We start from the raw sequence: 17879 nt of genomic DNA, 5'->3' as shown, positions 1-17879 counted from the left end.
TGTGTAACATTCACGATTCTGTCCATGTTTAACATCCATATTTTCCTCAACTCTTTCATCTGTTGACTTTTGTGAAATAAAAGAGCTGGAACCTTTATGGTATAAAAAAATCTTTATTTACCATACAATGTGACAAAAACATATTTTTTTGTTTTAAAAAATCAGCTATAGACGGTTAAATGACAGACTTATTGCCACTAGCAATTTCTTACAGTCTGACCAAAAACAAGCCCGTTTGTGACAACAAGATATTTCACAAAGTTTCCGATGAAAATTCGAAACGTTTTTTTATTAAATTTAGAACTAACGTTTATTTTTCTTTTTGTTTCAGCGATCAGAAAACCTGGATCTCTCACTGTCAGTACCCCCCCACCACTACAACAACGGTTACATCATGAATGACCAGGTAATTACAATTAATATCGCTACCTATCGACAGACGAGAAGTAACCCATCCGTAGTCAGACGAAAACGTAAGGTATAGCCCATTATAGACTACAAGAAAGTAACAGGAAGTAAACTGAACACTAGACACTCGATGTATTGTACCAGACTCAAGTGGTGAATCCATACAAGTCAAAAGCTCTATTGTACGGCAGGCTATTCGATACTAATAACTAATAATCCCTAAGTAGAAAACAAGTTTTTATGTTGGTACAAATCACAATAAGTATAGTGTAACAAATTGTCATCAGTCGAATGATGTTTTTTTTAAATTTATTTATTTATAATACCTTACGGGTAACGTTAACAAAATAATCATTTCATTTAACAAAAATATTTTTTCTTTTTTATAAATTTATATTCTATTGTCAATGATAATATTTTTCAATCATTTGTAAAGGGTGTCTGAGTCTTTTGTTTAGTTTTTTCTGGTAATAATAATAATGTTTGGATAATTTATATAGCGCCATTTTTGTGAAAATCACCTCAAGAGCGCTGTACAATAAATAAATATCCCAACACGTCTTGCAGCTACAGAGCGCATGGACGGTTGGGATTCTAGTTCCTCGTCTGCAATTATGATATATTACAATTATGATAATTATGAGCTAGATAACAGAACGTCTTGCAGCTACAGAGCGCATGGACAATACGAAATCTAGCCCCTATTTACTTTTTTTTAATTTTTTTTTTATTTGACAATGAAGTTTAGAGTTTAAGTGATATTTTAAAAAACGAAATAAAAGCAAATTTATAAAATTAGAATTTAGGTAACAACAAGTCTTGCAGCTACTGAGCGCATGGACGGTTGAAATTCGAGACCCCATTTACTAAATTTAGATATTTGATAACATTTACATAATATGATAGCTAACATCACAAAAAGTCTTGCAGCCTCAAAACGCATCGACAAATGTAATTTCAATAACACAAGAATGATTTTAAAAAGTTAATAATATAAAATAATTTTAAGAAACGCAATAATAATACATTGAGCAAAGAACTAGTAAGTATGGCAATTAAGTGAACATGTAACAGCACAAAAAGTAAAATATAAAAAACTAAACAAAGATAGCATTCCTTAACTTATTATTAAGGTTAACAAGACAATAGATGATACCCGAACTCAAACTCGTCCCTGCTTTATTTTGGTATGCAGTAAACAGGATCTATTGTAGTAGTTATATAATTTCAGTCCTAGTCTCGACTATCCTTGTCTCGTTTTAGAATGTTGTATGTGATATTGTTCTGATATTCTCGTATTAAGTCCATGTTTACTTAATTTTTAGTTCTTCGTCTACAATTACATTCAGTGGCTAATCAATCTATACATCTATCTTCTATCTATGCATATATATATATATAAATAAATCGCCGTGTTGTGTCTCGCAACAATTCGAAAATGGCTTGACAGATTTACGTGCGGTTTTTTGCAAAATTTTCTAATTTACATCCTCAAGATTTACAAATAATAACATCTTCAATATATTGAGTAGAAAAAAAGTTAGAAGCAAATATGTGTTTTCATCAATTTTCCAGGGTTGCATTCGTCTAAAATGGATGTATTAAAAATTCGGAGGATGTTGTTTTTTTGTATATTAATAAAGTTTGTATTTTAACGTTTACAATCAACTATTTTTTTAATGTATACTTGGATTTTCATATGTTTTATCTCAAGTGGCCAGTGATTATTTTCGACAAAATTTCAGTGGCACTCAAATTCCTCATTTTGCAATTACAATAACTTTTCGCACGAGTAGATAATACCGTATGGCTGAAATAACATTTTATGATCGTATTCAGAACAATCGCCTTAACGTAATAAATAACGCTTCCGCAATGTTGGCTGACGGAAAACGTCGCACAAATTGTAACAGGAAGCCATTCATCATTGCAAATAATAAAATATAAAACTTTTTGTCTCCTTCCCCCCCTTTTACTCTTATTCAATATTTTCCTCTTCCTTTCTAGCAGCGACTACACAATCTATAATACTAATATAAAATAAAATAAAATTTATGCCGGCCTCGTGGTGTAATGGTCAGCGCGTTTGCCTACCATGAGAGGTCTCGGGTTCGATTCCCGACATGGTTGATATAAAATATTTATTTAAAAGGGTGTTTTTACACTAAAAATATTTCATAGTCCCTGGACTGGTACCTGAAGCGTGAGACTGATCACCTTACCTTCATGTAACAAAAATGATCAAGGTACGCTGCGATTAGTGTGCCAATGCAGTGCCTTATGCACCATTAGGTGCGAAAAGGTGTGATGATGATGAACATATCTTACCTTTTTATTTCGCATAATTAATTTAAGATATTTTAGAGAAAAGGTGGGAATGCCGCTTAAATTATAGAATGTATATTTTCTACAATGAATCGAATAATAAAAAAAATCATTTTCTCTTCCAGCGAAGATATGATGCTTTTATTTCTCACAGACAAAACAATCCATACTTAATATTATAAAAGCGAAAGTGTGATTGTTTGTGTTTCCTTCACGTCTCAACGGAGTGACCGACATGTTTTTTTGCATAGGGATAGCCGAAGAGATGAGAAGTAAAATAGGATACTTATTATTCATCACGAATTTTAAAAAAAGTACAAGAAAAAATATATAATACATCAACAATGAGCAACATTATTTCAAAATAAGTAGGCGGTAAGTTGGGATGTCTAAAATAATCAATTTAAAATTAATTATTTAAATTTTCATAATTGACTTGCTTTATATCTATGGTTAGTTTGGTTTACTTTCGTTTTGTTGGAGGATTTTGGATTTGTGAACAGTATAACGATGCTGTCTCGCCATTGATAGACTAACGGATCGCCGTATTTTTTTCCCGATAGTTGAAGTACCGGCAATCGATACAAGGTACTTTCTATCCCGAAAAAATATATAATTCCATCCGAAAAATTCTTATTGCTAAGGGCCAAAACTAATTAATTACATAACCAATTTCGCCCATATATTACGCGAGCGGAGCCACGGGTAAAAGCTAGCATTTATATTATGTACCGTAAAAAAATGCAAAAAGAGTTGCATAAATCTTCGTTCAAGGATTTGATTTACTCCATTTTAGCATTGTTTTTTTAATTACTAATGAGTTCGTTTGAATTAAATACAAATACACATTTGTTTTTTTAAATTATTATATTTGACAAATAAATGACCAACAGTTAGGTAGCGCCGGTCAAATTTTTGGCCACTTTTTCCGACGGTGTACTTTCCGAAATGGCGCATATTATATTAGCTTCAAGAGCTGTTTGTTTTTTTTTTCATAGACCACGGAAATCCAATGGCGTCAGATCACAGGATCGTGGAGGCCAATTAACAGGACATTTCTAGAAATAATGTCGCCAAACTTGTGACGCAGTTCATGGTTTCACGTTTAGCGAACTGAACGTTTTTATAATAAATTTCCACAATTTTCCAGCGTTGTTTGAGTGTTAGCCTTCCATTATTAATCTGAATTTTGTTACAGAGCACAAATGTAAAAAAAAGCTCTGAACATAAGTTCAACAAGAGACGCTATTACCAATCGAATATTCTATTCTATAACAACCAAGAAACACCCTTTATTATCAATAATTAGATATAATATATATCTTTTGCACCACAACAGGCTAGAAGGCCCAATTACAGTGTGGGGAAAAAGCACATTTAATTTTTGTGTTCTCACCGGGAATCGAACCCGAATTTTACAGCTATAAATATAAATAATCGTAGTGTATTGGTTAGCTCGTTTAACCAGCATGCATAAAATTATTGATTTGATTCCCGCAACGTTGAAAAGATTTTAGAACTAACATTTACTAGCGTAGAACGTCAGATCACTGCAGTTGATCTTACATCGATTTCATTTCTGATTATCCTAGGCAACTGAAATGGCTCAAAATTAGACAGCGGAGAGGCTATCACTCCCTCTCACTTCTGTTTAATGTACTTCATAGTCCTAACGCTCCTATATACCTGCGTAAAAAATTTCAACGCTTATCAGTTCATGGTTTACCTCCTCTCGTGGTTTATCTAATTCTCAAGGCACTCTCTTAAAACCCATCCACAGTTCCTCTTTCTTCTCTAACTCATATAGTGTCTATGCGGCTCGACTGTGGAATCATCTCCCATCCACCATCAAAGATGTTACTACATTATCTCTGTTTAAATCACGTCTGAAGAAACATCTAATAAAAAATCTAATAAAATCTCCCTTTTCTACCTTAATCTCTCCTTTCCTTTTTCCTCTTTCCTCTTTTTTCCTTTTTCCCATTGAGCAATAGTTTTGATTTAAGGTAATTTATTAACAAATACGTTTATTTCTATTTTTAAATATCTTTAGCTTTTTAATATGTTTTTTTCTGAATATGTTCTGTAAATTGAATTATAAAAATAAAACTTTTATTTTATCGGTTAGTTGGAAGAAATTGCCATTTGGCAATAAGCCCGCCAATGTACAAATAACATTATGTACAAAAAGTTAAATAAAATAAAATAAAAATTACACTTACCTTAGTAAGTTTGTATTTTGTTTAGACGAATAATAATTTTTTATCAGTGTCTATTTTTCTCAGACACACTAAATTATTTCGTTTTAAAATTTTTAAATGTGTGTGTTTCGTTGAATAACGTGCTCGAGTGCTGAAATCTTCTCCGTCCAAATATTGACCTTTCTTATCTGACAGTACCGGAGCCCAAAATCTACAGAAAACAGATTATATCAACAGAGATTACCTAGATAGCGACACTACAAATGTCGCAACGGAAGTCAGGTTTTAAAAAAACTACAACACAATAATATTTGAAATCTATGAGTAAATGTAAATAACCCATTTAAAAATGATAAGAACATTTTGGACCGAAATTTTAACTTAAACACGGTTTTTCAGGGCCAGACCGCGAAACTTAGGAAGAACATTCCTCATGGTAAGCTTTGAAAAAAATCCTAACAATTTTTTTTCCAAAAAGTCATTAAAGAAAAAACAAATATTTATAATTTTAAAATGGAGTAAATCCTCCCTCCCGACAAAAAAAAATTGCGATAAAAGCGTATTTGACCAACGAAGCAATACGCAGTTACGCGCTAGACGCGGACAAGGGAAGCGGCTGGGTAGGAGATGGGTAGCGGTTTGCGGAGGGACTGCTTGTCCGAGAAATTAAAGATTTACTACATTTTGAGATTACATTTTTTTTTAAATGACTTTTTGGAAAAATTTTACTAGGATTTTTTTTAAAGCTTACCATGAGGAATGTTTCTCTGAAGTTTCGCGGTCTAGCTCTGAAAAACCGTGTATAGGAACTAGGAACCTCATCAGAAGTTCATCGTCAAAACGAATAATATGCTAAATTAAAGAAAAAAATACTTTATACTTACAACATCAGAAAATATATTTTATATCTGTGAGTTATTTATAATTAGGAAGTTCAGTGTTTTTTTTTTTGTTTATAAAGCTAGATACTAAGCTTTAAAAAATCTATTTTTATACATCGTATTATCAGCGCTATCATTTTTTAAAGTTTTGTATTTCTGAGGTTCTCTTCCGCTTATTTTCGATCAGTTATGCCGATTGGTCCATTGACGGCAAACAAACCGGAAATCTTCCATAACTTTTATAATCTTATCACATGATTCATATGTGACGTCGTTCAAAGTAGTTCGTTTTAATTAAAACATTTTTTTTTCGTACATCTTCAGGAAACGTTGCCGTATAATTTAATGCTCCAATTTTTACCGCGCGCAAAAAAACATTTATTTTACGCTTTCGTCAGCGTCTTTAAGACTGACCCACCGGGTTACAGCGAAAGCGCTTGCTGGCCAATGAAGAAATAAGTTAACCTAAACTTACTTTTTATAAAAAGGATTATATCATCTTATGATTTAAATTTGTTTATTTCAAATTTAGTTGCATTTTCCATGTTATATTCATGAAATTTATAATAATTTAAATACGTATATAGTTTTGTTCCAATTTTATTTATAACTTTTACCACTGACCGGGTTTCGTCGTGGCTGACATCGTCAGACTAATGGGAGACTAAACAAATTTCTATATTTTATCTAAGTGCAAACAGAGGTTTTAAATCATGGTTTTGGGAATAAAAGAGTTTAAATGAACAGTTGTATGAATTTAAGTTTTGTTTGAATGTATATAATAAAAACAGATGTGAAATATATAATTTTATGAAGTTTCATGATAAAAATACATTTGAATTTTATTTAAACTTTAGCAAGGCCCCAGTCACTGGTAAAAGTTATAAATAAAAGTGGAATAAAACTCACGTCACGTCGGGGTCACCACTGTAGAGGTTGGTGGGATAGTCTGTTGAGGAGTCCCTACACCAGTCGAAGCTAAGGATGTAGATTATTGTTATTAAATCTTTAACTTGTAATTAAATTTTAAATAAATAATATGATCTCTATCCTAAGCTGTTTCTTTCCTTTTATCTACGCTTCGCATGGTGTAGGGACTCCTCAACACATTACCCCACTAACCTCTACACATTAAAGGGTAGATTATTTCATAATCGAGCAGTTACTACTGTGAAAGAGGAGTTTAAAAAATTAGAGCGGTGAATGGGTATTGAAAGGGTTCTCTCATTGCTAGAATGAAGATATAGCCCATGCTGTGATTGAGGTTGGAGTGGCTCTCTCAGATAAACAGGCGAAGTGGGATTATTTAAAATAGTGTCAAGAAGTGATAGAATGTAAATGTTTCTTCTTTGGCTGGTACTGAGCCAGTGTAGTTGTGTGCTATATTTGGTTATGTGGCCGAATTTGCGAATAAGATATAGCATATACAAATATTCTGCAATCGTTCCAACTTATCATGCAATTTAGAATTAGCATCGGGATAACATACATCTCCATAATCAAGGAGTGGGAGAAGTAAGCTCTGGACTAATGTTTGCTTAACATTAAATTGGCAAGAAAATTTGCAATATTTTAAGTGGGTGCAAACTGCTATAAAGTTAACGACTAAATTCGTTAACCCGATCGTGCCACCCTAAATTCGTGTGTATAATACCTAAGTTTTTTACTAAAGTGATGAAATTTATTTTGAAAAGAGGAAGTGTGGGAAAATCCAGCAATAACAATATTAAGAATAATAGGCCTAAAAATAACATTGCGAACTTGAAAAAATAATAGATTTTATACAGAGTTACAAAATCTAGAAAATGGAATACAACAGCGAATAAATATCAAATAAAAAAAAAGCAAAAAGAATAGGAATTATACATAGTCACGAACATACTGTAATTTACAAAATAATGTAAGCATTAGTTTTAAATTAGTAGAAAATAATTATTATTTCGGTATGATATATCAAGTAAAAATTAAAGTTATCAATGAAATGACATAAAAATAGATAAAATAGAAACAATAAAGAAAAGTACGTACTTCATGATACAATTAAATTATATTCAAGAATGCATTATTTTCTTTTCTCGATACCTGGGCCTCAATTATGAACGCTATCTTCATCTGTATATATCGAGACGGTATACTTAACTTCTATACTATCTGTATCTTCCTCGGTATGTTCTACCTACTTGCCATATCGACATTATATGATCGAAACGAACCAAAATGACCGCAAAAATTAGCCCGCGTTCCTTACTTCACTAACATTTCAAATAGTTTTCATTTATATTTTAATAGGCCTCTGTGATAGAAAGTGCCCACTTCATAACTCCAATAAATCCCAATTCAAGCCGAAAATGCTCGCTTGAACATGATTTTTAAAAGACTTTTGGCACTTGCCAAGACGATATGCATTATATTGTCTGTATTTATCTACTGAGCGACTACAAAGCCGGCTCCTTAACAGTCCCGATACATACACTCCGGAAGATAGAAAAACAAAAGGAAAAAATATAATAACTCAATTTATTTTTTACATTGGTAACATTTTACGACTACATGCTCTTGTATGTTAATAAGGTAGAATCTAGCTTGTCTAGCCACTGCATCTTGCCACTCGTTTCCGAAACTGACAGTTATGTCAAAATTTAATTTGACTTCAAAATTTACTTGTTTCTCTCTCATATTTTTAAAAGGCTTTTAAGAAAAAAAGTGCCAACCTCAAAACGATTAAAAATTTAAATAAATCATAATTAAAGGAAAATTTGCTCGGTGGAGCAAAATTTTTGACACTTTTAATGCGTAGATAAACGTATCGATGGGTTCTAGATCCGTCGGTATAAACCGATGTACTTACGTCAAAATTTGATGGGGGGGATTGGTAGTATATCTTTGTAGTCGGTCGGTAGATTTTTATCTTCAACTATGACGTCATACTGAAGCTATGTCAGTTGAGTGCCTAGATATGTGTACCGTGACGTACGCTTCTCCTTGTTTCATATCGATGTACCTACCCAAAACCTCAAGGGGGGGTCAGTAGTATATCTTAGTAATCGCTAGAGAGATTTTACCATTAACTATACCGTCAAGGTGACGTCTTTATCTTCCCATCAAAATCGAGACTCTGGCTACTACGTATCTACACCGCAAGACAAAAAAAAATACGAGTTTACCTGCTACCGCGCCCCTTGACTTTACTGAACCCTTTTTCTAAGAAATCCTTTATCGATACCTCTTTCTTTTGTTTAATAAATTAAGGACACTATGTGTCACCTTTCTACAATATTTACATTTTAAAATGTCTCAACAGTCTTGTTTTACCCGCGTTTGAGTGAACATAACACAACAATCATGGAAAGTGCAAAGCAAATGTCGATTGCGATAAAATCCAAAATAATCACATTGTCGCAAGAAAACATATCTAATTGTGAAATATCTCGTCGAGTTGGGTATTCAGAAGGTGCAGTGAGGTTTTTATTAAAAAAAATCCAAGAAACTGGATCCATAGAACGGAAAAAAGGAAGCGGACGGGGGCGCGTGACATCTGCCCGAGATGATCGCTTAATAAAAAAAATTGTTATGCGCGATCGATTTTTAACGGCACCTGAAATACACGCAGAGGTGCAGTCTACCAGCACATCAACATTTTCAGTAAAAACAGTGTCCAGGCGGCTGTTGGAGCATGGTTTCCAAGCACGGAGTCCCGCAAAGAAACCATTACTCACGGACAAAATGAAGAAGGCTAGACTGGATTGGGCGAAAGAGCACCAGAATTGGACCTTGGAAGATTGGCAAAATGTTGTTTTCTCTGATGAATCAAAATTCAACCTTTTTGGTCCAGACGGCAGAAAGATAGTTCGACGAAAACGTGGGGAAAGATATCATCCGTCGTGCGTCACTCGAACCGTTAAACATTCACCCTACGTGATGATTTGGGGGTGCATGACAGCATACGGTTTAGGACCTCTAAATTTTGTACAGGGTACGATGAATGCCATTCAGTACAAAAAAGTGTTAAAAAAACATATTATTCCAACAATCGAGGACATTACGCAGTATACCGCGGACCCAATTTTTCAGGACGATTCTGCGCCGTGCCATAGAGCCCGCACTGTGAGTACAAATATATATATTTTTAAATGCATTTTGTGACCACATGATAAATAATTTATTGTTTTTTTATAGATCAATGAATTCAAGGAGAAAATTGGCTTAAAATCGTTGACGTGGCCCGGGAATAGCCCTGATTTGAACCCGATAGAAAATTTATGGGCGATTATGAAAAAAAAAGTCGGGAAAAAAAAATCAAAAAACATTGAGGAATTAAAAAAAAACTTAATTCAAGTTTGGGAAGAAGAAATAACATCAGAAATTTTAGATTCGCTTTACGCTTCTCTAAATAATAGAATTTTACATGTTATAAAAAATAAAGGTGAATTCACTAAGTACTAAATATTTTTAAATGTTATAAATATGTTTAAATGTAAAATACTTTAATTTAAAATAAAGCGATAAGAACCTACTTCTTAAATATGAATTAAAAAATAACATGTCTTTTATTATTCCATCACAAACACTCGACCATAAATGAACCGTTATGGGTCTCTAAGGTTCGGGTAATCTGATACCTGATATATAATGGCAATTTCTAAGTACAATTCATGAGTAAGATTTTTTATTTTAACCTTGAAATAACGAGTAGTCATCACATATGTCAAACAATATAAAAAAAACTAATTAAATATCAAGAATAATTCATTATATGTCAATTTTAGTTTTTTTTGAGAACTCGTAAATTTATTTGTCTTGCGGTGTAGTTCTCCTTTAATCCTAGTTAAAATTTTTCCAGAAATATTCAATTGGAAAAAGTTGCATTTTATCATGGTAATCTTCATTAAACGTTCTATCGGTTGGAATATTCTCAAATGCTGAATTAAGTGTTCAAAATGTAAATCGGTTACTATTGAATTGATTAACCTTTATTTATTTTACTGGCGTGTTGCCATGTGAATATATTCCCAAAATTACGCATTATTGTAAATTAACTTCATTACTGTGTATCCTACATGACATCACCGCCGGAAACTCTATTTGACAATGTCATTAACTGGTAATTAATATAATGCCTGACATCCTTTATTACTTAATACCTGGGCTGGTATTCTGAACGGAATTGCCCGCGAAGAGATCGCTCTGTTAGCGTGTATTTAGTACGTAAATATGCGTTAAAAATGCGTTTTCTACGCGCCCTTTAGCGTTCAGAATCCACCTCAGAAATGCAATTATGAATCTTCTCTATTCCCTACAGAGTGTTTAATTTGGGAATATTATTTTTTTCCATACGACTAATGTTTGCTTCATAAATGGCCACACTGACGATTAAGCGTAAAAAAATATGAACACGTGAAATCAAACATGATGCTTTTCATTTAGAACATTATTGCGACCTTAAGCATTACCCAAAACACTTAATTACGTTCAATTGACCAAACCGCATTAGTTTTATTTTCGTTTATGAAGCAGTTTTGTACATCATTTGACGTTTAATCATCAGTGTGGCCATTATATGAAACAAAGTGACGTCACATTAAATAAATATAAATCTTCAAATTAATCACTCTCTAGAGAGTAGATAAGATTCAGAATACCACCACTGGTTACTTTGTTTAATCGCTCTTATCTGAGCATTCGCTTCAGGAGATTATTTTTACTAATAAATGGGTAACTTGACTCATATTTCCTAACAAGATATAATATTTTATATTGAATAACTTGTCATCCTCAATGGTATGTAATTAATGTAGATTTTAAACTAGATAAATTAAACAATCATTTGATAAAATCATTGCCTCGCCATTATTATATATTCATGATCAAATCTAATAAGGGAGCAGAATGCAATGAATGCGTCGTTTGTTGCAAGAAGCCACAAAAAAACATTTTTCGGCTATTATGTTTATAAATGCGGCATTGTGCTACGACAGTAATGAAAATAAGAGAGTTTGAAATGTATTATTTATGTATCCTTCATTAAAAATAAAATCGTAGATATATTTATTTAGGATTTTTACGATTTTCTGAGCTTTTGAAAGCTTTTCATATGTCTATAACGGTCTGCAATCATACATAATGTAATAAATTTGACAATATTGTAGATTTTTAAAATTCATGTTTCAATTGTATTCAAAATTACTTTACGGGTTTACCGAAAAAACCGCAATTCTTAATCTACAGATTTTTAGATTTTATTGTGTTTGGATTTGGTGTTCCTCTGTGGGTAGGTTCCAGTGCATTAGATGCATATTTTGGTTTATATGTGAAGCTACCCACGGAGGCTTTATAATGCACTGAAATAGGCTCTTTTTTCTGCTTCGACCTTGCTTGCCTAGTTTCCGAAACAACAGTCGTCTTCAGCGGTCCCCAATTCGGCGGGGCCCGGCACAAACAGAGCCCTTTTGATTTCATTTTTATTCTTCAAGAATAAATCTCTACAGAGAAGCGACACCCTTAATTACAGTCCACAGCTACAGATAAGAAGTTACACGAGAGCTTTATTATAAAATAATGAACGTTCTCGAACTAGAAAATTTATCAATGATTTTAACTTATTTCGGTAATGAGTAAATGAAAATATTGTATTTTGTGGGTATCACCCATTCTTTTTATACTAAATTACATTTAAATATTACGTTATTTAACTCGTTTATGTGCAGGTCCTCTATAATGATAAATAATGAACCCATTTAGAGTTTAATATGTGCCTCTACTTAAATTAGATCGGTGGCGCTTACCATCGACAGCGACATGGTGTTTGTGTAACCTTCTAAACATTATTGACACAAATGATCCGCTTTCCGCCAGTTTCCAGAGGAAATGATCTGTTAGTGCGAGATCCTGTTAGCCTGTAATGCGCCTTCCAGTACTGAGGACTGAGGACTGCCAACTCGGGCCCGAGGAGTGAAGAGTGGTGAAGACCCATCAACTACAGGATATTGGGAGTTGGGAGAACAGTATCAGATAATCGTGCGCTCTACTTCATTTATTACTTTGTGATTGTGTTCACTTTGATAAAGATTTCTCTTCTCGGTTGTTGACTCAATTATTTCGTGTTTGTTTTTTTTATTAATTATCTTTTTTTTTTAAACTCATTAAAAAAAAATAAAATTATAAAACTAAGTTGGCTTAAAAATTCGTTTATTATTATACAACAACAACAAACCATCACGCCATTTCCCCGTAGGGGTAGTCAGAGAGGATAGAACGCCATAACACTCTATCTTGGCATACAGACCTCGCTTCCTCTACATTCATACATCTTCTCATGCACGCACGCCGGTTATTCCTAATTTTGACATGTTTGACATGTTATTATTATTATAATGGATAACTTATATAGCGCCATTTTCGTAATATAATACCTCAAGGGCGCTTTACAAAGTAATTATATAAAGATATTAATTTAATTTTAACTTTTTAATTTAAGAAAAATAATGTACTATATCATGTTACTTTTTCACCACATGCTAAGAATTTATTCAAATAATTTCGCCGAATTTAGTGCGCTGTTTGCGTAGATACATAATAACTTTTCCTTTCGACGTAGATGTAGCTGATCTAAGCGTAAGACGTCTGTCAGCTAGTTCATCTGGAATGCAGAGTTCCCTTAGATATTCTGGAGCAGAGTTGTGCAGTGACTTGTACATAAGCCAACAGAGTTTGTATTCCACCCTCTGTGGAAAACGTAGCCAGTGCAATTCTCGAAGTAGTGGAGTGACATGACTGAACTTAGAGATTACAAAAATAAGTTTATTAAGTTTAAGTGAGTACTTGAATATTCTAAAAATATTACAGTTTAAAAATTAATGGTTTTTAATTAACCCTCTGTAAAATTGTACTTTAATTTTTTATACTAAATACGAATTCCTCCAGAATTTCTTCAGTATTAATGAATTCATTTGTACCCCGCACTACCGAAACTTGATTCCCATTTTCTAAAAGTTAGTTATTCGTTAAAATTACCTTTCAAATTATTTGGGTAAATCATAAGAACAAAGTAAAATAAAAAATTAAACAATATAAAAATCTTGCCCTTCAGTCGGTCTCGTTCTCTCGACCTTTACCTGTTTCTCACAATAGCACTTGTTTAATCGTGTCTAATAAAAGCAGGTTCCCTGGATTAGCTGTAAAATAAAGTGTACATTTTCCTACTCGTGCCTTGTTCCCTTCAAGGGGCCACCCTTAAATTTTGTGCAACGGATACCAACCCTAACTGAATAAAAATATACAGAAGGGGTTGAAATCGCGGTGTTTTAATTGATTTAATTTATTTTGAGGCATTTGTCTCTTTGATGAAATTGTGTTTTTCTTACAGTTAATAGAAAACAGACTGACGTTCGATTTTAATCAGCAACTAAACCAGCTTAAAAAGTCATTAATTTCACAAGTTTGATAGCTTTGTACTATTCGTCGCGTTGGGGAAACAAGGTTCTGACAAAATATGATTTTTTACATCGAACTTTTATTATGTTTATATTTAAATATCGATTCTATCTGCATTAAAATTTCAAAGAATAACGAAATCTATCCTTAATTATTTTTAAGACAATAAAAACTATTTGATAAAATAACGTCATCATTTCAAACTTTTATGTCTCGAAAAAAATATTTATCATTTTTTTATCATTTATTTATTCATATATATGTACATTACAAAATAAAATATCTTAATTCATACATATAGAATAATTAGGTAAAATTAGGTATATATAAAAAAAAACACATTAGTATACATAATATCCAAAGAATAAAATGTTAAAAAAGTAAGAGAATCTTGTAACGAAAAACTCCCTCAGAGACGTGAAAAATGTCAATGTCCAAAGTGATATTGTTCAACATAGAGATAGCCCTTCCAACAGGCATAACCATTGGCAGGTTGGTCCTGTATATTGGAATGTGAAACAGTCTATGTTGACGCTGTCTAAGGTAATTATCAGGAACATAAAAGCTAATGCTCCGCATAATTTCAGGGTTGTCAATAATACCGCACAACAATATACACATTCCTTCTAGTCTTCAAACTGCTGTAACCAAGCATACCCTGGAGGAACTCAGTGGGATAAAGCCATGGATAATATCCGCACTCCCTCATGTAGAGAAACCGAAGAAATTTCTTCTGAACCCTCTCCACCATAAGAGAGTACTTCAACTCACACGGTCCCCAAATCATCGAGCCACTCTCGAGTCTACTTCGCACTAACGAGTTATAAAGAATTCTCAGTACTCGTGTACTACCAAAAACCCTAGCAGTACGCAAGACGAATCCTAACATCTTCAATGAACTACTACAAACTGTTTCGATCTGATCATGAAATGTCAGGGAACTCACAAAAGTGATGCCTAGATCTTTAACCTTCGCAATCCGCATAAGATGTATTATGAATCCACATAGAACCTTGTTTCCCCAACGCGACGTATTGTCAAAGCTTCTTAAGTTATTTAAACGTACGTAGTACCTACCTTTATAATTATGCCTCTACTTTTATTTGTTTACAATGACGATAGCTTTTTATTATTTCTTGATTTTTTTCTGTAAATACATTTTATTTGATATTACGTACATCTGAATTTTGTATATTATAACTTGTAATTGGGATATTTTTATTTATTTTAAGAAAACAACAGCCATTACAAAATAAACAATAATTACGACAAAACGAAATTGTAGGCCAAACATATTATTTGGAACCGTCAATTAATATTTTTCTTGTGGTATTCTACGACTGCGATATTGCCTTTGTGACCTCTCCAAATCTGCACACTGCGAAGCAGCTTTTAAGCTATAGTGAAAAAAAAATTCATTTAAGAATATATTTTTCTGTAGCAAAAAGTCGCTTTTTTAGAATATTCCCTTTTCAATAAAAGAAACTGTATTTTTTTATAATTGTAATCAATTATTAAGCTTTAAAAATCTCGCGTCTTTATTTGATGGTCCTCTGCAGATTTGTGCAACAATTGCAGTCTCGGCGGGGAAAGAGGCGGGTGGGGCGCCGCGGGCAGATTGATTTTTATATTTAATGAGATTTTAAATTGAGTCATGCGCCTTGGAGCCGCGGGGGTGGGCGGGTGGCGCCGCGTGGAGGTGGGGGAGCTGGGGTGACTGTATGCGAAGACAAGACGAATAATTTGGAGCTAATATTATTCAATTATGCAACTCTTGCCTGCACGTGGAACCGCCCCCTCTACTCTGTAGCCGACTGAGATAACTAAAGATTCCCCTTTGCGTATACAAGAAAACGGACTGGATGAAAGCTCAAGTCGTGAAACCGAAATGTTTTGATATTTTCGATTTGTATTTAATAATTATCTAGTCATATAAATAAAGTGCGTATTTTTAGCTAACATCGCGTTTTTATATTGGCCGGCGAAATAACCAGATTTTATGGTGTCTGGTATCATCTTCCTTCTTCTTTCTTCATATCCGCTCCTAAGTGGAGCATATGGACATCACCAGATGCCTTCGGGAAACCCTTTCGCCAGCCAGCACTCTCGCCTCCTCTGAAATACAGTCGAAAGATCGTCATTGACGGCCTTCCAGGACGGCAGTAGCCCGATGGTGTGGAAAAGAGGCAACTTGGGCCACTGCTCTTCTGGGGCGCCCGCAGCACTCGTCCAAGCCAGGTCCACCACGCATCCTCAAAACGCTCATTATGAGAGGCTGCTGCGTCCGTTATCGAGCTTCGAACTCCCTTACACCTATATTCTCTTCAAGCATTTACTCTCAAAACTAGAAAGTTTAGTGGTCTGAGTTTTGGTAAGGCGCCTGACTGCTTAATTCGGGAAAAAAATTACGCGTCGTATTTGTGTAATTTCAATTCTATTCCACTATATCTCAGTAGATAACATCATAACCCATTGATTGATAATCAGATTTAAGTATCATTTACATGTAGACGATACAATAGATATGGTGATATTGTCTTGTCCCAGCTCCGTGAACAGCCTCGACCGCGCTGAACAAAACGCTGGGATAATGGGCAGTTCGCACGTGAGCACCGCGAAAAAGAATACGCGACGGCGTTTATTGCGGGCGAGTTCACGAAAAGTACTATTTATTTTATACCAAGATATATTGCAATTGTTAAAGAACGAACTAAATAATAAATATGATTATGTTTGGCAGAAAAAATACGCAGGAGCGACGCGCATGCGTCGAGCAAATCGCTATTGTCGTAAGGTCCTGCCCGTGCGAATTCACAATGCGGCCGCGCGCGGTGGTGGAGGTGGTCATTGTTCCGCGGAGATAGCCTGCCCGTCTATTTCGGTGACAATGTCTCGAAAGAATGATTTGTCCTACAAATTAATTACTGTTTACATGTGGAAACTGATTGCTGCAGAACAGTGGGTTGACCGATTGCTATCTATAAATTTATGAAACTTCATTGACGACTTGCACTGTTTTTATTTATGTTTTGCACCCACAAACGTTATCAGAATGTTTGTGTCAGATTTATTTATTTATACTTTATTTGTTTATGCTTTTACATTGTTTGTATTCTTTTTTTATACGGAATAATGTTCCCTCACTGAGGTGTCCCGTGCCGAGGGAAACATTTTACAAAATGTGAAACATGCCTTAAATTAGCTATTTAACAAAGTTAACATAAATAAGAAAACGTAATTAATCCAATTAACCTAATTATCATTAACATAATAAACAATATAAACTAAAACAATCATAAAAAAACAAACAAATTTCATAAACAGTACACACATTTTACCTATTTGGCTTGATCCACTCATCGATCCGTGTGCAACCCACCTCCACTATCCATTTCTTAATAGCAATTTCATATTGTGAGAACATACTAATTGTCCTTATGGATAACGGAAGTAGATTGTACACTTTAACTGAGTAGTAGGCCAATCCTCTTTGACCGAATTTTATTTATTTTTTTATATTTTTGCAGCATCAGGGTAGAGTATCTAGTAACTCATGTATTTGTAACGGAAGGTAGAGAATAATGTTTACGTGAGTATAGTAACAGAGCTTTTACATAAAGTTGTTTTATAGATT

The 17879-nt window shown here is 33.7% G+C and overlaps 1 protein-coding gene across 5 annotated transcripts in view; it reads left to right on the top strand.

Moving 5' to 3' along the window:
- Positions 1-17879, top strand: part of LOC148279279 (uncharacterized) — a 108251-nt gene that overhangs the window by 56273 nt on the left and 34099 nt on the right. For all 5 annotated transcript variants that reach the window (XM_088230192.1, XM_088230191.1, XM_088230193.1 and 2 more), the window contains exon 2: positions 332-406. In XM_088230192.1, the coding sequence (XP_088086318.1) occupies positions 395-406 (12 nt within the window). In that variant the 5' untranslated portion in view covers positions 332-394. The remainder of the gene's footprint in view (positions 1-331; positions 407-17879) is intronic.

This window comes from Micrasema longulum, unplaced genomic scaffold (genome assembly GCF_059751315.1).
Source record: "Micrasema longulum isolate JH-2025_06_02 unplaced genomic scaffold, ASM5975131v1 h1tg000740l, whole genome shotgun sequence".
Lineage (NCBI taxonomy): Eukaryota > Metazoa > Arthropoda > Insecta > Trichoptera > Brachycentridae > Micrasema > Micrasema longulum.
This window is presented reverse-complemented; position numbering and strand designations above follow the sequence as displayed.